This window comes from Ipomoea triloba, chromosome 15, assembly GCF_003576645.1.
Source record: "Ipomoea triloba cultivar NCNSP0323 chromosome 15, ASM357664v1".
Taxonomy (NCBI): Eukaryota; Viridiplantae; Streptophyta; class Magnoliopsida; order Solanales; family Convolvulaceae; genus Ipomoea; species Ipomoea triloba.
The window spans coordinates 24,142,266-24,162,175 of NC_044930.1; the positions used below are offsets into that span (position 1 = coordinate 24,142,266).

At 33.6% G+C, this 19,910-nt stretch overlaps 3 protein-coding genes across 4 annotated transcripts in view; 1 reads left to right on the top strand and 2 right to left on the bottom strand.

The window, feature by feature from the left end:
* The window catches only part of LOC116007072 (ATP-dependent 6-phosphofructokinase 3-like), a 7,733-nt gene extending 5,179 nt beyond the window's left edge, over positions 1 to 2,554 (bottom strand). The window contains exons 1-5 of the mRNA XM_031247657.1: positions 2,379 to 2,554; positions 2,022 to 2,068; positions 1,909 to 1,948; positions 1,102 to 1,164; positions 878 to 1,015 (exon numbers count right to left, since the gene is read on the bottom strand). Of these exons, the coding sequence (XP_031103517.1) occupies positions 878 to 1,015; positions 1,102 to 1,164; positions 1,909 to 1,948; positions 2,022 to 2,068; positions 2,379 to 2,483 (393 nt within the window). The 5' untranslated portion in view covers positions 2,484 to 2,554. The remainder of the gene's footprint in view (positions 1 to 877; positions 1,016 to 1,101; positions 1,165 to 1,908; positions 1,949 to 2,021; positions 2,069 to 2,378) is intronic.
* A 9,663-nt stretch (positions 2,555 to 12,217) lies between these two features.
* Positions 12,218 to 15,039, top strand: LOC116006993 (profilin-2). The gene is made up of 4 exons (XM_031247545.1): positions 12,218 to 12,643; positions 13,965 to 14,102; positions 14,473 to 14,615; positions 14,800 to 15,039. The coding sequence occupies exons 1-3, from the start codon at positions 12,224 to 12,226 to the stop codon at positions 14,605 to 14,607; spliced, it is 693 nt and encodes a 230-aa protein (XP_031103405.1). The 5' UTR covers positions 12,218 to 12,223; the 3' UTR covers positions 14,608 to 14,615; positions 14,800 to 15,039.
* A 399-nt stretch (positions 15,040 to 15,438) lies between these two features.
* On the bottom strand, positions 15,439 to 19,133 carry LOC116006623 (dnaJ homolog subfamily C member 17). 2 transcript variants are annotated; one of them, XM_031247065.1, is made up of 3 exons: positions 18,910 to 19,133; positions 16,081 to 17,017; positions 15,439 to 15,542 (listed from the first exon to the last, which is right to left on the bottom strand). In XM_031247065.1, the coding sequence occupies exon 2, from the start codon at positions 16,982 to 16,984 to the stop codon at positions 16,082 to 16,084; it is 903 nt and encodes a 300-aa protein (XP_031102925.1). In that variant the 5' UTR covers positions 16,985 to 17,017; positions 18,910 to 19,133; the 3' UTR covers positions 15,439 to 15,542; position 16,081. The 2 variants fall into 2 exon arrangements, with proteins under 2 accessions (XP_031102925.1, XP_031102924.1); XM_031247064.1 differs by lacking the exon at positions 15,439 to 15,542 and having other exon boundaries at positions 15,830 to 17,017; positions 18,910 to 19,131.
* Positions 19,134 to 19,910: the final 777 nt, after the last annotated feature.

Here is a 19,910-nt window from a genome sequence, read left to right on the forward strand (position 1 = left end):
GGGGGGGGGGGGGGGGGGGGGGGGGGGGGGGGGGGGGGGGGGGGGGGGGGGGGAAGAACAATTTTTAGGGACCAACAAAATAATGAGCATGAGCAAATCGTCATGGAATTGTGTATTTATACATTCATTTAGAGAACGTTTTGGCACTTTGTCATCAATTAAATATCTGCGAAAATAATTTAATGAATGTATTTGATGAAAATAACTTTATAAGGAGTATTAATTAACTTGCCTTCAAAACATACTAATTAAATTATAGAAAGTTAATTAAAATGGTTGGTTAGTTCGTTTAAGTTTTCATATTAAATTTTTATAAATCTCTAATATATTATTTGTATAGAAGCATTAAAAAGAAAAAAAAAACATAACGAATGATTGAGAAATTAATAAATCACTTGTAAATTAATAAATTATATGTCAAAAAATTCTAATCAAAATTCAATGCAAAACAATGTGTATGTAAAAAAATGTCGAGAGAGACAAATTTTTTCGATGAATAGTGTTTTTATCAGAGACAAATTTCTTATATTTAAATTTACAAAAAACTTTTAACTTGACACAAAAAAATGATAAATACGTAATTGAATAAATTTGGTAAATTCCTAATAATAATAATAATAATAATAATAATAATAAGATCATACCACCCCTAACTAAGTGAGATTTACTTTCCATGATATCCTAGAATCAAATTTCCATTGGCCCTAGCTTTCTTAAGTCAATATTGCACCAAACATAAAAATAATTTTTTCATATTTTAAATTCTCAAACAAAATTAAAATTTTCTGTCTACCAAATGTCATCTTAATTCAAGACTTCACATGAGAACGGAGGAGATAAGCAGCTGAGAGGAAAGATATAGAAATAACTTAATTACCTCAATTCCAAGGATCTTCTTCACACCATACATGTAATCAAGGCTGTGAACAATTTCCCTGATGACAGTATTTAGGCCAGGGCATAAACCCCCACATGTTACAATGCATGCATGCACATCATCTGATCTATAATACACCTGAACAGAATTGAAGCAATTCAAGGCCAAGATTATCCATAATTGTTCTTGATGGATGAAGGTTTCATAATCATGAAACTTATTACCTTTTGACAAGGACCAGCACGCCTAAAATGCACCCCTCTTGGACTGCCAATGTGAACAACAACCTATAAAGAGGAACATTAAGGTCCGTAAGTACTCCATTGTCAATAGAAATAATAATTTCAATATGAAGAAGCTTTTCATCTCCATCCTAGAGATGAAGAATTTTTTTAAAAATATTTTTTAATAGAATGATTGCCATATCAACAATGACTTGATAAACATGTCATACTTAGTTGAAGTACATAATCTGAGACAGTTCAGGGACCTAATTACATTTTTTTTTAGTTGGATGGCCCAATTGCACATTTACTTGTAGTTCGATGGCTAATTTAAATATTTTTTTTCCAAATAAAATAGTAAAATAAGTACAAGTATGTAGTTGATTCTATAAGTTTTTAATAATTTTTGTTAACTTTTTTATTATTTTTAATTCTAAATTAAATATGTTTGTTTAAAAAATAAGATTAATAATTCAATTATTATATCTGAATATTTATTTTGTTTTATTATTTGTTAATATAACTAGTGAATTTTATTATTTGTTGCGTACATAATTTAATATTATTCCCCCATATTGGTTTTTTTAAAACAAATTAATAAGATAGTAATTGAGTATCTATAGGACAAAAGAGTGCATTTTGAGAAAGTCCATCCAAAGTGAATCTGCACTTTGGATGGAGAAATTGTAAAGATGGGTCCGGTGGTAGAGGTAGCTATCCCCGACCCATCCTGATCCATTGTCATCCAAACGGGGGAAGAAGAAGATATGAATAACAATACAGATGAAGTTGAGGAGCAGAAATGACCTTTTGGGGAACTGTATCTTCCATGTTTACAAAGTACTGCCTGAAATCACGACAAGCAACAAAATGTCAAGGCCGGCCTGGAGGCTGGAACAACAAGAAGATGAGTAACTTACTTGACAACGGAATATGCAGGATTAGAGCGCAATGGGTTCGGATAAGTCTGCATCAACCCAAGTAAATCCAAATACATTATAGTAATAATCATAAGAAGGATAGCTCAAACAACAATATAACAGTTTTGGATGTATATATCGATCAGCACATAAATCAAAATCATAAGCGTATGCAGATCAGACTAAATCAAAGTCTCTGATCTCCCTATCGGCAGCAGATATAATTGCAGAAAGCCAGAGGCAGTTGTATTCGCCAAAAATGGAGGATATAGGGAGCATATGAATCAAAATCATAACCAGCATTCAAATATTGTAAAAAACATGAAATGAAATTGAATGAGAGAGAGAGAGTAATACAGGAAGATCAGGGATGTAATCGGTGAGGTGAGGAACATCCTCAAGCACATAGCCAAAGTCTCCTTTGACGATCTTCATCTGAGAATTGCTATCTCCTCCGCTCATCTTCAATTCTCCTGATCTAATTTGAGTGTTCTTCGTCTCTGTTTCTTCTCTGTAATCTCCAACGCGATCGAGTTGATTGTATTCTCGCCAATTTCATTACATTTCATTGATGATATGGTGTTGGAATGATCTCCGATCCTTGCGTACAACCCTAAATAACAAACATAGTAAAAGACAACAATCCATAACAAACTTCCCAGCTCTCAGGAGTCAGGAATCATACACCTCATGCAAACAGAGTTAACTGATCTTTTTCATACGACACCGTTTCAATCTCCTAATAGGATGTCAGTCGCTTCAACGGGGTTGATTTCGGGTCAATCCTATCTGATTGTCGAGCTTATTTTTGGGTTTATAGATTTTTTTTAATACTCTATTTACCTTAAAATTTCAAATTGTCGAGCTTGGCTAAAATTTTTGACATTTTAAATTATTATTTTAAATTTTCAATTGTGAATTTGTAAAGTATAAACTATCACATTTACACTAATAAATATAAACTTATACATCATTTAATCAATTCAAACCTCAATCTCCAAATTTCACCTAAAAATAATTAATATATTTACACTTATAATATAATAATTATAATAAGTTTTTATTTTTCATTATTTATTTTCACAAAAATAATTTATTTTGTAATAAATTTATTACTCTAATATATTTGTTAAAATTAAAATGAAATTAAATAAAATATACTAATACTTAAATTTTTAGATCTTATCGAGCTGGCTCATAAGTATCGGGGTAAGATTAGCATCCCTACTCATCATTTTTTTTTAAGATCAAAAGAGACGGGGAGAGCCTAAGTGTTATTAATTTTATTTAATTTTCATTTAACCCATCAGTTCGGAGCTAAGATTGACATCCTTAGTATAACACCATGAGCAAAGAAGAATAATGCTATGAGTGAAATTTGAAGAAACAAAGTTGCTCTGAGATGGATATGCTCGTCTTAAGAGTTGGTCTTTGTGGCTCAAGCGATCGAGGTTAAGCAGGGTATAATTGGTTCTCACCATCTGTATATATATAATTAAAGCATGATAGTGGATTTGGTATTTCATCGGCATGCCATCATTATATCGTGGACCCTCGTCTAATATACATAATTTGACTTCATAATGTATATAATTCATGTTCATAATATACACATAAACACGATATAATGAATATGAATTTTGTGCATTATGAACATGAATTCTGTGTATTATGTTAAGTGTTTATGTTTCTCAACTATATAATTTTGTGCATTATGCCATTATAAAAACGAATTTTGTACTTTATGAAATCAAATTGTGTGGGCTTGTTTGGTTATCAGCAGTAAGCGGTCATCATTAACGGATTGTGTTAACGGTTATCAAATAGCGGAATGTATTAGCGGTTTGTAAAAAAATGTTTGATAAAATTAGCTGTTTAGATTAGCGGTTAACATGTAAAATGACCAAAAGGGTATACATATATTTTTTTTGAAAACATATATTTAATAATTTAATAATAATATTCTCAAAAAATAATTTAATAATAATAATAATGTTTTTAAATTAAAAAAAAAATTAAAAAGAAAAGGGGAGCCGCGCACATCGGCTCCCCTAAACCCCCACTTATCCCACATCGATGGGATAAGTGGGGAATGGAGCATTGAGACAGGCTCCTTAATTGGAGCATGCCCCTTAGTTTATTTTTTTTTTAAAGAGCAAATTGCCATTTTGGTCCACTGACTATAGGGGTATTTTTAATTGCAGTCCACGACTTTCAAAACTGTTAATTGCATACCATGACTATTTAATTTTTATCAATTTTGGTCACTCCGCCCAAATTGCCGGCCAAATATCGCCGGAAGTTAAAAATAATGGGGGCATTTTAGTCATTTCACATTTTTCCATTCTTTTCCGGCGAACCAACTTTTCCTCCTTCTCCGGTGGACTAAGCATCCATGAATTTTTGTACAGAGCTTAAGACGACCCCTCGTTACATCCGCTTAAAGACGACTCAAAAGAGGGAAAACCCATAGGAGATAGCTCACAAATGTGAGATTTCCAATGGAAGATGAGAGCGAGGGACGATTGTGGCAACATTTCAGCCACACCCATCTCTTGGTGCTGGGCAATCCGCCGCCGGAAGAAAACCCAGTTTGCCACGGCTGCAAAACCCCCATTTTTCCGGCGAAACCCTGTTACATGTGCCGGAAATTCCCCTTCTTTCTTCACCAAGTGTGTTTCGGCATGCCTAAAACCGTGCACCACCCGGTTGATCCACACGCGCTAGACCTCTCGTCATTGAAAATCTCGGCGCCCTGTAAGGCCTGCGGGCAATTGATCTCCACTTTCTATTACGGCTGTGTTAAATGCCAGAGCTTTTACATATCCTCTGCTTAGCCATGCCGGTTTCTGTGAAAGTCCCCTCGCACCCCCACGCGCTGACGCTGGAATTCTCGCCGCCGTCACCAACAGAGGCGCGCGGTTTCTCCACGGATGAATCCCCCGGCGGCGATGACGGTTGTAGGGCGGCGCGTGGGAGCAAACGCCATGAATTCATGGAGTTGCTGTGTAGAGGAATCAACAGAAACCACCAGGAAACGCCGGGGGAACTGGAGGACGTGGCCACGCCTAGCTACCAGTTCAACGACGATTTCACCAATTCGGTGTTGGACGATGAGGAAGGGGCCCTGCCGGAACATGGAGGAAAAATCACCGCCGGCGGCTATGTAAATCTGCCGGAGAAGAAGGTGCTTAGCCGGAGAAGAAGACCAAAATGTGAAAGGACTAAAATAGCCCTATTATTTTAACCTCCGGCGAAATTTGGCCGGCAATTTGGCCGGAGTGACTAAAATTGATAAAAATTGAATAGTCATGGTATGCAATTAACAGTTTTAAAAGTCGTGGATTGCAATTAACAGGACCCCTATAGTCAGTGTACCAAAATGGCAATTTGCTCTTTTTTAAATGTAGAGGGAGTTTTGGGAATTTCTCCAAAACGCCAATGTAACACGTTGCTATTTGTAGCGTGTTGCAACTTGGCGGTTTGGAGCATATCTGCTGCTCTAAATTGCCATTAACCAAACATTGTTTTTAGCATTTTGACCAAACGCAACATGTATATTGGACCAAAACACTGAAAACGACGGATCCGCCAATAACCAAACGCAGCATGTATATTGGACCATGGTCCACGAAATAAATTGTCATTGGCATGTTGGTTCCCCAAATATAGGAATGGTTATAATTATGAATCGGGTTATCAAATGCTTTGTGTCTATGTTTATTATGTTTAACTCTGTTTAGCGCATTGGCTACTACCTAAGCAGTCACATTGATTATCTTAGTTAAAACGTAAAAGTGGCTTAATTATTAAAGAACCCTGAGGCTTCTCTTTAAACAATGACTTTTTTTTAATTAAAGAATTAAGGGCGTCTTAGGCATTTGCCGAAAATACTAAGGAGAAATGCAACATTTCTAAAATAAACAATTTGAAGTCAAATCACCGATTACAAAATGACTTCTTTAAATCAAACCGCTAAAGATGGTCAAATCCGTCAAAAATTGATGGATCAATTGTTAACCAAACAAGCTCATTATATAGAAACATTTGAGTCTTTAATTTATACTAATTATTTTCATTGACTTATTTTTCAACAATCAAATAATTAAATTAATATTTTAAATAATTCAGTTTCTATACAATTTAAAGTCAATTCATTATTTAATTATTTTTTTCACCAAATCAAACCGCCATAACTAAGCTAACCCCTATTGCATACCCAAGGAAAATGATAGATGGGGAAGTTTTTCTGAGTAGGGAGTTTTCATAACTGATGCAATGTCGCATACCTATCTAATTGATTATAGCTTAAAAAGAAAAAGTCAAAAGTTTTTTTTACATGTGAATTATTGCTCATTATTTTAAAGGAAGTTTTCTTATTTGAAAATTACATAAAATATTTTATTATGAAATTTAAATTTAACCTTTTGTGTACAATACCTTATATAATTTAAATTTTAAAATATATAATTTTTATTTACTATCACTAATTTAATTAATTTAAATTTTATATTGTAAATAGTTTTGAGTTAATAATGTTACTTATATTGGTGAGTTTCCTGTGAGAGCTTCTCATGATTTGTGAGAAGGCTCGAGTCAATATAAAAATTTAATACTTATATTGAAAAAAGTAATACTAATTATGAAAGAATTGTATATTACTTATAAAGAAAAGTATAATATTGTAATATTTAGTGGTTGAATAGTTATTTATTAGAAAAATGTAATATTAATCCTTAATCAAAGATAAATTGGTTGGTTGTTACTTATGAGAGAAAGTATAATATTTATGAACAAAAATGTGATACTTTTGATAAAAGAAATGTAATATTTTAAAATTTAAATTTAATATTAGCTAGGTTGAAAAGTTACTTATGCGAAAAGTTATAATACTTATAAAATAAAGTATAATACTTATGAAAAAATATGATCCGTGAGAAGTCCATAGAAAATTTTGTTACTTGGATTATATATACAGATGGGACGAAAACAATACAATTAATATATCTTAAAGTATAAGTTGACCAATTTCTAAACTCCAATAATAACAATTAAAAATGCATTTAAAGTCAAGTTTGAGAACAACGGTTATTATCGAGAAGTTTGACTTCGGACTAGAAAAGAATTATCTTTTTCGTTGATCTAAATAAAAATTTATTAAGTGAGATTCATGAATCATAGACTATTTTAGGAATAAAGGTCAAATATGTTATTAAATTATATTAAAAATTATAGTTGAGTTATCAAATTCAAAAAATTACAATTAGATCTTTGAACAAAGTAAAATCATTCAATTAAATCGAAAGTGACATGTCGATTTAGTTCTAATGTGGTGGTTAATAAATACAAAATTAATTGAAAAAATATTTTTAGAAAACCCACTCCTCCTTTGACTTTGCTTTCGACCGGATAAAAAAGGCAAAGGAAGTGGTGGGGTTTTCTTTTTAATTTTTTATTTAATTTTATTTTGTTTAAAATTATTAAAATCAATTTAAAGTAAATTTTAAATTGTTTTAACCACCATGTTAGCCGGAACAATCACAACATACATTTCACTTTCGATTTAATTGTATATTTTAAATTGTTTAATGTCCAATTACAAATTTTTAAAATTAGATAGACATATTTGATCATATGTTTTTTTAGGAATAAAAGTCAAATTAACCACTGAACGAAACATGAAAGTGCAATTAGGTCATTATACTAAAAAAGAATGCAGTTACACCATTCACACAAACTAAATGTATGCAATTTCACCTGCTAGTCGGTAAGCTCCCTTCCATTCCAATTGTCTTGTAACGTGGAGGTTGAGTTGGCAATTCTTTTCCTTTTCTTTCCTCTTTCTTCCTAACATCGTGTCTTTGTCATTGAAATTTCTAAAACAGTTTATCAGATATGAAATTTCACCTCAACCACCACCTTCTACCACTTCTCTTCTCTTCTCTCTGCAATCTTACTACCACACCACCGAGTCAACCAGGTTTCACAGCCTCTATTACTCATTCTCTGATCCAACCAAGCTATCGGGATTTACTATGACGACGTCATGCGGTTCACGCTGTGATATAAGGAACAAAGCATTAGAAGCATTTCTTTGTTGAATTTGTTATATCATTAGTTGAAGAACATCACAATTGTCGCCAATTCCTTGAGCGGAGCTGCACTGAACGTGATGAATCAACACTGGCAATAGGTCGTCAACGATGTATTGCGGGGTAATCCACTAAAGAGGAAGATAGTGTATATATATGATGATGATGATGATGATGATGGTTCTAAATTGTCAGAGTTGAACAGATTAGAGGAGAGCGTTCAATTCTGACAGAAAAAACCTCTTTCCAAGGTGGCAAGGTTATACCGGAGTGAGGTTGCGAGCTAACAATTTTCCGAGGATTGCGCACAAGAAGATCCAAAGCTATGACCGGAGAAGCTTGTTGTGGAATAAGATATCATGATAGGCGAAGAAGATGGAGTTGCCCGAGAGTGTTGCAATGGTGGAGACGTTGGTTGATCCGCAGAAGGATTTCAAGGAATATAATCAATGATGGAGATGATCGTGGAACATGACATAAGATGTTATAGGGATTTGGAAGAACTAATTACTTGAATCTAGAGGAATATAGAGATGATAGTGAAAAATGGGTGTTATAGAAATTTCAATGAGAAGACACTCTATTAGGAAGAGAGAGGAAAGAAAATGCAAAACAAATTGCAGACTCAGCCTCCACATCACTGGACAACTGGCAGGGATGAGAGTTTATCGGCTAGCAAGTGAAATCGCATACATTTGGCTAGTTGAAGGATGTGAGTGCAATCTTTTTTTAATACAGTGGTCTAATTCTATTTTCAGGTTTCGTTTAGTGGTCAATTTAACCTTTATTCGGTTATTTTATTACTTTGTTACTCCTCCCATAAAAAAAAAATAATAGTAATCCGTAATTATTATTATTATTATTATTAAAAGAGTTTTGAGGCCGCATAGCAAGCCCGTAAGTGGCACTAAGGCCCAACCCATACTTCAAATATTGGTTTTATTGGCCCAATCCATGTCCAAGAGCAAATTACTGTGTGAACCATGAATGTGATATACATTTTTTTTTTGTACAAATGTGATATACATTTTTAATATACTAAAAGTACACAATAATGTACTTTTAGTATATTAAAAATGTATTTTTTTATTTATGATTCATACAAGGGATTGATATATGAGGGATCCAAAACAAAGATTTTTTACCAAGCTACACTGTTTTATTTTTAACCCACAAAAGTTGAAATTTTATTGACACATTTTTTTTTAATCGACATAACGCAATAATGTAAAAGCTAGTATGAGATAAGTACCAATTGGGGTGACAATAATAGGTTTTGATTCCTATCGATAATATAATTTTTTTAATAGTGTTGGCTACTTGGCTTTCACACTATTGATACGGTTTGAAGTTGGATGACTTATAAGTGAAAATTTTATCATGTTATTTACCCGATTCGCAAGGAATTAGAGGTGGGGCAGTGGAGCGCCCGAGCAAAAGTTCAAGAAAACTTAACAATTTGTGTAACAAGTTCATTAACACGATTATGACACACGAACACTATAAGCTTAAAAATTAATACTTTAGTTTTTTTTTTAATAGAACTACTGACTCTATTACAATGCAGTATATGTTCATAACTACTTTTTCAAACTACTAAAGCACAAAGAGTCAATATCGCCACCACTTCCATCCCCTTCCATATGGGAAAGCAACCGGGTGCCATTAGACCACAAGGTAAACATACATGATCACGAATATGATTTCAAAACCATTTAAATGAGTTGACACAATAAACACGATTAATTAATAGGTTTTAAGTTCACAAGACACGATTACTTATTTAAACCAGTTATACATATTAATATGATTAAAAAAAATTTTTTTATAGATTTTTTAATAAAAATCTACAATTAAATGCAACAAAATGGAAAAAATATTTAATTCATAATATTTATAAAATGATAAGATAACATTTAAAAACCTAGTATTAAGTTGAATAAATTAAACCAGTTAAGGCCATATGTTATTTTCGTGAGCTCATGTCTCAATTACCATGTCTAGCTTTAACTTTTTCATTAAAAAAAAAAAATCAAATTCTAAACAATTGGTCCAAATCATAGCAATACGATTAATACAATACGGAGTAGAATTTACGGATCATTCGGATATTTATTTTAAATGTAAAACGATAATATATCTTATCAAATCAATTGATGAAAATGTTTGATACATTAATTTGGCCGGTTTTGTACGTTATAATAATAAAAATAAAATTGGTCGGTTATGATAATTAGGTTGTACCATTTACTTGTATAATTGCATTAACCAACGACAACATATATGGGGCACAAATTATGTCATTTACGTTATATATATATATATATATATATATATATATATATATATATATATATATATATATATTTTTTTTTTTGGGGTTTGATTAGGAAAATTTGTAACTACTTTATTAGATAAATTATAATTTTTTGTGTAATAATTTACAAACCAACAAGAGAAGTAAATTATATTAGAAAGATCATGTACGAAATCGAGAAAGTATTGACAAGAATCAAACCCGTAATTTTTTTGTAAGATAATCATGATCTACTTGCTTGGTCACCCATTTCGAGGCAACATGTATGCATTGTTCTCACTGTTTAATTGAAGTTCATGTTAATTGAATTTTTTAAAACCCTGCCCATGTGAAATAGTCACAAACCACACATGAGAGGCAATTGGATGGACTAGGAAGATTCTGTGCGAAAAGCTTGATTGAGAGGGTATTAACAAGAATCAAACGCGTTATTTTTGAGTACATGAATCATAATTTACTTACTCAATCACCCCTTTCAATGCATGTTAACTAAATTTGTTCATTATATTTTATATAACTTAAATAATTTAAAATTAATGCAAGTTGTTGGACAAAATATAACTTAAATAATTTAAAATTAATGCAAGTTGTTGGACATTATACTAAGAAGTTTCAAACGTTATACTGATCTAGTTAGCATGCCATGTTCATCAAGTTTGCATTCTAAATCCAAATTACATTTGAACTAAAAAAGTTTCTCGAAAATTATATATGGTAACGCAAATTATATTGTATGTGGATCAATGTCTACCATGTGTATAGTATTGTAAACCTTGGTCCAGATTATGTATTTGCTGTTAATTGTGTACATTTAGTTAATAGATTATATACATGTAAATAAACCAAATGTACTGTTTACATAATACTTAACTGCAACATATACATAATATATTAATTGAATGTACACATAATATGTTAACCCGTGAGTACATAATATGAACATGGTCCACAATACGCATAGTAGACCATAGTTCATGAATCATGATATAACGTACTATTGATATACTAATGGACATCCTAATTAAACTAAGGGTATTGGCCCTAGAGGCTAAGCCGGCGTAATGACTTAAAAGACCAATGAAAAAAATTACATGTTAACTTTATTTATTAAATGATGAAATGACAAAATTTTAAGAGAACTAAATGCGGTAAGCCAATGAAAGTCAAGAATTGAATGTAATGTGACCAAATTATAAGAATGTGATTGAATGAGACAATGCCACAATAGTCCATTTGCTCTAAATAAACACAAGACAATATAAATGATAAAGAATTATGGAAAAAATTTGGCTTGAGATTTTTTAGATAATTGTTTGTGTATTACAAAATGGTACAAGTGAATAAGTGATGTCCTAACCAAGACAATGACTACTTTATTTATATTAATTCACCCAACCAACCCTAATAATAGGGCGCCCCTTTGAGATTAGATCTCAGCCCGATTAACTCTTCGATAGGATCCGGGCCCTGAAAACGGACCCTAGAGATCCTTTGTGCCCCATTCGAGCTTAAACTTGAGTAGCTAGCAATCACTTGAGTCTTATTTATTGGTTCCTTTCACCCCTCCACGTAGACATTCTTTTTAGGCCGAACTTGATGTATCCATCTGTCTCTTTTGTAAATATTATTATGAAAACAAAGTATTACTCCGTATAAAAAAAAAAATTCTTTTGTAGGCATCGTATCGTTGAATTGGGCATGTTAAGCGGTGAAGAATGGATCACGACGACATTGGCATTTGGCAACGCACGAGAATACGCGATAATGCATATTATTCTATCCATCAAAATATTATGCCGAATATGCCCCTGCCATGCCATGGTGGGACCCGCCACAAAAGTGACGACAATCCAGGATGGCAGAAGAAGAATCTATCCCGTCCCGATGTTTGTACAGAATTCCAATGTGACGTTATAATTGCCGAACAAACACAGCTTACTTTCAACGCAACTTCTAGAAACCCCGTTATATTTAACGCCGTAGTCCCCCTGCTAAAGCCCGTTCAAACCAACAACAAAAATCCCAGTCAACAAGAAGAAGAAGAAGAAGAAGAAGAAGAAGAAAGACAGGAAGGCGGAGAGATCGGAACCATGTCGTGGCAAACCTACGTCGACGACCACTTGCTCTGCGAAATCGAGGGCAACCACCTCACCTCCGCCGCCATCATCGGCCAAGACGGCACCGTTTGGGCCCAATCCGCCAATTTCCCTCAGGTAACTCACTCCTATCCTCATTTCCAGCTCCGATTTTGTGCTTTCTTTTTTTTTTTTTTTCTGAAATATGATTTTTTACTCTGTTCTATACTTTCTCGATCTTTTTCAACTCAAAGAATTAATGCCCCACCATTTGATTTGATCATGTAATCCTCATTTAGAATGATAACAGATGTGACATCATGTTCGAGTATCGAATTTGATCATATGATCACCTATTTAGAATGGTAACCGATGTGGCATCATGCCTAAGTATAGGATTCATTTGGAATGGTAACAGATGTGACCTCACGGCGATTTTGTGCTTTCTAATTTAATACTGGACTTTTTGTTTTTCTTTTCTCCTCCCATTTTATGTTTGGTAGAAGTGGGAAGGGGGCCTTGTGGTGTATGGATGATGGGTTGTGTTGTTCCGTGACAGACTGCCTGCCATTGATGGTTGTTTGTTGGGGAATGGGGAAATTAAAGAAAAGCTTAATTGATGTGAAACATTTTTTAAGTTTCAGGGTTTAATTTCCTGTCTCTCTATTTATTTTAGCCTAGACTAGACTAGACTTGAGAAAATTTCTGCTGAGTAGTTAATGATCAAGGATTGTGATATCATGCTAATTTCAATGGTGGCTAGCTAATTGTATTACTTACTTTGATCTATAAGACAGCCCCAACCCAAAGTGCAAAGATTGAAAACAAATTTCTAAAGCACATTGAGTAGTTGAAGTTCACTGCTGCAATTTTTTTATTTTTTTTTTACTTTTTTTGGTCCCTTTTATTCCTTGCCTGCACCTCTCTTTTGGGAAACCGCTGCCACTACCCAACGGGTGTGCACTGGGTAAACCTTGACCCTAGTCAGCAAAGTAACAAGGAGGTAAACCAGCCTAGGTAAACCAGCCTAGGTTGTCCAGGGACCTGCTCAAAACAAGAAGGCTGGGATTTAAACTCATGACCTTGTGGTTACAAGTCCTTAACCTTAGTCATTAAGGAGGTAAACCAGTCTAGGTTCTCCACTGACCGGCTCAAAACAAGAAGGTTGAGATTTGAACTCGTGACTTTAGCCATCTTGGGATGGCTGGGGTTACCCCTTGCATGCACTTTTTTGTGTGTTTAAAAGCATGGTAGATTGCACTAATCTGTATTTGGAAAACATTAAATTAAGCCCATTTTCTGAGCATTGAAGGAGGACAGTTAAAAGTGAATAATTGGCATGAAATAAGTATACCTAAATTGAGGGCCAATGCCTAAATTTTTTTGATGTAATTGGTGTTTCCATATCAGTGGTGAGTAGTGGTTGCCTGACTGATTCTGCTTTTGGCTGGTGTTGCAGTTTAAGCCGGAAGAGATAACAGGCGTTATGACCGACTTTGCTGAACCTGGAACCCTGGCTCCAACTGGATTATATATCGGGGGAACGAAGTACATGGTGATCCAAGGAGAACCAGGGGCCGTTATTCGGGGGAAGAAGGTAATGACTAAACAGTAGTTTTGAGTTTTTTTTTTTAACAACACAGGTAGACTTAAGTACATGCAATCTGACTTTGGAGTTCTTAATTTCCATGCATTCCATCATCCTATGATACAACACATGATAATAATTATCTTTTACCTACACGAGAAGATATTGAAAACAATGGCGTGATGTGTAGAATGGCTTTGGCTTGGCAATGTAGATTGTGTTATGACCTCGAATCAAATGATGGCATGAATGGTTATCTTCCCGTCTGGATTTGTTTTCATTTTCGTTTTCCTCCTTTATCACTTGTATATAAATGCCGAGAGTAGACCTAGTTTGTGCCTCCGCTATTTTTAAAGAGTGGCTCTGTGTGGCGATTCAGGGACCTGGTGGTATCACAATCAAGAAAACAAACCAGGCTCTGATCATTGGAATATACGATGAACCTATGACTCCTGGACAGTGCAATATGATCGTTGAGAGGCTGGGCGACTACCTCATCGATCAGGGTCTGTAGTTGTACTGGTACGTCGCCTCTTTACCTTTTACTCCCCCTACCCGCCAAATAGAAAACCGTTTTCACTTGGAGTGTGCTCACGAGGCATCGGTTGATCTTCCCCGTGCTTCCATTCTCTCTTATTTCTTGTATTTTTGTCCAATCATCATATCGTGTACAATGTTCCCTGAAGTTTGATCCATTTCTTTGCAGTGAATTAGTGTTCTACATGATCAGAGGCATAGCCATGGGAGATGTCTGTGTGTGCTACAACAGGAGAGAAAAAAGATTGAGATAATGTTCTTCTGTATGAAACATTATTACTAATGTATAATCTGAGTTTTTATTATCTTTTTCCAAATTTTTTTTGGACAAGCTTGTGTCACGAGTCATGACTTTCTTGGGTGGTGTATCAATGTTTTTATGTGTAATGAAATGCTTTGGTTTTTACTATTTTGACCTCATGACAAGATAAGAGTGGGGCTTTCCCATCCAAATGCACTTATTACATGATTTTATGAATTTGCCCAGTTGCTTGTTGCTTAAAACAAAACCAAAGAAAATCATAAGCTTCCCTCAAGTTAGAAAAGATAATGACTACTCTTTGAAATCAAATTACTGATCATGAGCCTGAAAGGTAATTGAGCAATTATTATTTGAATAATAAAAGTATATTATTTGAATACTGGAAGTATATTATAATATATTATTTTGACTGATATTATTAGTGTCATTTAAAATTTTAAAAATTACTTTTAAAAAAATTGGTTGAGTTAGTTTAAAAAAATAGGTTAAACAAAAATAAATATTTACTAACAATAATAATAATAATAATAATAATAATAATAATAATAATAATAATAATAATAATACGGAGTAATAAAAAACATGTTCACCTTGTCTTCAGTCTGAGATGAAGAGCTTTTCTTCATGATACATTGATACCAGAGATGGAACTGGACACGAATAAAATGGATAACATGTAAAAAATAATAATAATAATAATAATAAATAAAGAAAAAAAAAAAGAAGAAAAAGAGCCACATGAATACGGAGTACATGATAAGGTAATTGGTAGAACCAATCAATTTGGCACGAATTTAACTTGTTCAATGGGTCTTTTTGAATTAAATGGTTCAATTGTATTCTTGTGTGTAATTGAATGACTATATTCAACTTTTTTTTTTATAATTAAATGTGCCACGACTTCAAAAATTAATAGGCCAAAATTAAGTATGTACTCTGACCCAAACTACCCATGCTATTTGTACCAAATTCAACTTTTTAAAATTACAAAAGTCCTATGGAAGTTGGTATACAAAGGTTGCAAGTAAAGATTGAAGCTGATATTCTAGATAAAAATACAATGAGGCGTAGCAGAGCTGTTGAGTGAAAACAGATTACTCAATATGTCTATATTATAAGCAACACAATTTCTGGTAATAACCCCTCCTTACCAGTCAATAAATCAAATTGGTTGGTTCAATTGAATACCTTATTTTTGCCTTTGAGCTGCCTTTCTCATCTTCTCTAATACAGCGTCTTCAAATGACTTATATCCCGCGCCAACAAGATTATTGAGTGCTGGGCCATTTGGTTCTACATCTTTGGACTCGCTAGAAAAGGGAGGTGATGCATATGGGGGGTTAGATGGCACAAGAGGCACTACTAAGAGGGGATTTGAAAGATCTCCCAACACATTCCCGCAGGCAGAGGCAACTGCGTCTTTAGATGTCATGACAACAAGAGCCGACCCTTTCTTCCTAGAACTTTTTATGACTACATCTTCTACCTCACCGAATTGCCCAAACAGTTCCCTCAATCGTTGGGCAGTATAATCTACACCGATCTTCTCCCATGTTACTTTAAGCACCTTCTCTTTATCTAGACTACTCCTACTACCACCTCCGGTGCTCTCCTTATCCCCCCCTGCTACGGTCTCTTTCTTCATTGGCGGTGGTGTAGTAGCAGAAGCTTTGTTAGCATGCATTGCACGGATTTTGGCAATTTCCTCTTTAAGTTTTCTAGCAATGCGTTCTTCCTCATCTTGAGCTTTCGCGCGTGCATCAGGTTCAAAAGAAGCACGTTCTCTCTCCTCGAGATCTGACATCATTTTCCTTCGCTTTGTATCGTGTTGAGATTGGCGTCTAATCTTGTCACGTTTGACCCGGAGTAGATCATCAAATAGTTTCCGGGCTTTCTCATCTTTGAGAACCTCATATGAAGTCTTCAACCTCTGGAAATTTGCATGTGCATTACGATCGTCTGGTCTCTTGTCCGGGTGCAACTCCAATGCTTTTAACCGGTATGCTTTAGATATCTCTTTCTCTGAAAGCTTAGCTCCTTCCTCACCAGAGGGTAAACCCAGTACATCATAATGATCCACATCAGAATCCATATCTTCTCCTCTTTATCTCTAGTCCGCGCAGATCTGAACCAAAATAAAATGAACACAATGAAAAGATTAGCTCAAGTCACAGGCAAAGGTGTTTGAATGAGAATAAAGATGGAGAGGAAACACTGAGATTTTTGTTGAGATCCCAAACTCCCTGTTTTCTCTAACATTTCTGCTTGTCTATTATTGATTGAAGATGTCCTTTATATAGGCTAACATAATGACCCCTAATCTGACTGAGACTATAACATTAGTTAGTGATACTACTCAAAATAAATACTTCTTAACTCTTAATACAGCAAAAATCATCCAAGTATGCAATCAACTTATCATCATATCATGCATAAGCAATATCCATAAATCCATATAACCAAAGCATCAGCTAACCAATCAACACATTCTTAACTCTTAATACAGCATAAATCATCATGCAATCAACATATCATTCATAACCAATATCCATATATATGATATAACCATAGCATCTGCTAACCAATCAACACACTGTTAATTTAACTTTTCTTAGTAGAATAATCAAATTCCCAATTCTCAATAATGCAAAAATATTTCAAATATCCCTTTATGCATACAGTACAATCTAGAAGTCAAATGTCTTCTCGCCCAAATGGTTTAAATTTCATAGTAGTATACATATTAGCATGCAACTTCCGTGGCAGAAACTACAAATCAAATGCTTACTTGATAAGCGCACTTAACACTTTCAAATATCGTTACAACTTCATAGAACATTGAGTGCTAAACTGCTAATAACTAGACCTGGCAATTCATGTTAACAAGTCAACATGAAACATGATAAACCTAACCATGAATGAAATCTCTCAAACATGCATCCATCTATAAAAAATTGCAAATATGCAGTATCACATACAAAGTCTTATAAAAGTTCAATTTTGGCATATATATTCTGTGTTTTTTGGTACAAGAATATAGTTTTCTCTTTAAATATCTGACAACAAAGAGAAAAAGGAAAGTTCAGAAATGGATAGGCACATTTTATTGGTTTCTTGATTCACCCAAATAACTATACAATTCAGAATGAAAATAAATCAAGCTAATTTAAAGAATTACTATAGTTCAGAAAGTAAGAATGAAAAAGGATAATGAACTAACCAAGACTCTAGGAACCAACAATGACTATCTCTATCAACAAATGCCTTTGAAAAACTTTTTGTCAACTCCCTGCTCTATTTATCTAGAATCAAAACTAAACCAATTACTATGACTTCAATAAGTTATATTCCTAAGACATCCATCTAAGCATAATTAAAACACAGAAACTTATTCCAAATCACACAATAGCAAAAAGGAAACATTTCCAATCAACTTACAATCATTTTACTATGTATACTTTTAAAGACTAATAGTAAAATTAGATTAATAACGTTATATGCATGTATGATACAACTTATATCAGAATAACAAAAGAATAATCAGAACCCACTTGTGATAAGTTATCAAACCAGCTATACATCCTAGGTCTTATTCCTCCTTCAGTGATTTTATATGCAATTAGGACTGTAACATCCACTCCAAATCCTTGTTCTTAAATTGGTGTGCCAAGGTTCGTTCTCATTCCTTGCATACTTAAAAAAGTAAACCAACTGCAGGTTTATAATTACTATTACAACTGATTTCTCAAAACTGATTCCAAATCATACGATTGAAAAAAGATTCCTTTTTTAAAAAAATTTAATAACCAGTTTTAAATAACAATATACAACAATAATTTCAACTCAGAAACCAAACTTTCTAAAAACAAACTCAATAATTCTACACCGGCATCATACTAGTATACAACTCACAGTCCATAGCAATCTTGCTATGGGATTTACTTCCGATAATTTACCAAAAAATAAAATCAACAGGAAAACATAGATGAAAAGAGCAGAGGAAATCAAGTGACTCACCAGATTGGGCGAGATGACTCGCTGACTCGTTGGAGCAGGCACCGTGAGGCACTAGGGGGCGGACAGAGCCTGTTTTAACGGTTTCCGAACAAAAGAGTTGCTGATCGCCGATTGCCGAGGGAGAGAGAGGCAGAGCCGAGAGATAGAGAAGGGTAGGGTTTTGACAGGGAAAGGGGGTAATTTTGTTCAAATAAAAATTAAGAAGAATTCGACTTTAGGGTGTCAACTAAATTGATTTTTCAAACCTTTTGTTCGTAGCTCGATCGGAGGTCAAGACTGTGGTCCGGCGGAATAACCGTTATTTGAACCTACGTTTCTGTTACCAAATTAACAGAATCAATTTTTTTGGGTTCGATTAATTAATTATTTGAATCGATTATTTTGAAATTTTTCAAAATAATAAAAATAAAAATAAAAATTTGATCGTGTTATTCTGTGGAGTCATGAGATGTGTAATACTTTTTTATGAATGCATATAAAAATATTATATGTCTCAAGTAAGATGGCATCCACATAATGATGTGTGGATCATAACAAAAAGTACATTTTTAATATACTAAATGTACGTTATTTGTGTATTGAATGTACATTATACAATATAATGTACATTCATTACATAAATAATATACATCCACTAAATATAATGTACATTTTTAATATATTAAAAGTATATTATTTTTATACTGAATGTACATTTTTTTTATAGTATGGTTCACACAGCTCTGTGAACGATAAGCATTTGCCATTGGCATGTCAAGGTCAAGCGTTGGCCCGATTTTAGTTTTAGGTCTATGGACTTATCTAACGTGATTGGACTTGAGAAATTTAAAGCCCAAATTTGTTTTGCCTCGTCGATTCAGAATGCAATCATTATACTATAAAGTATAAATAATGGTCACGTTGTAAAGTGAATCACTACTATAAGATATATTTATTTTTTATAAAAATATAAAATACATTTTAATATATTAAGATTTATTTTTAATACATTTAATGTTCAT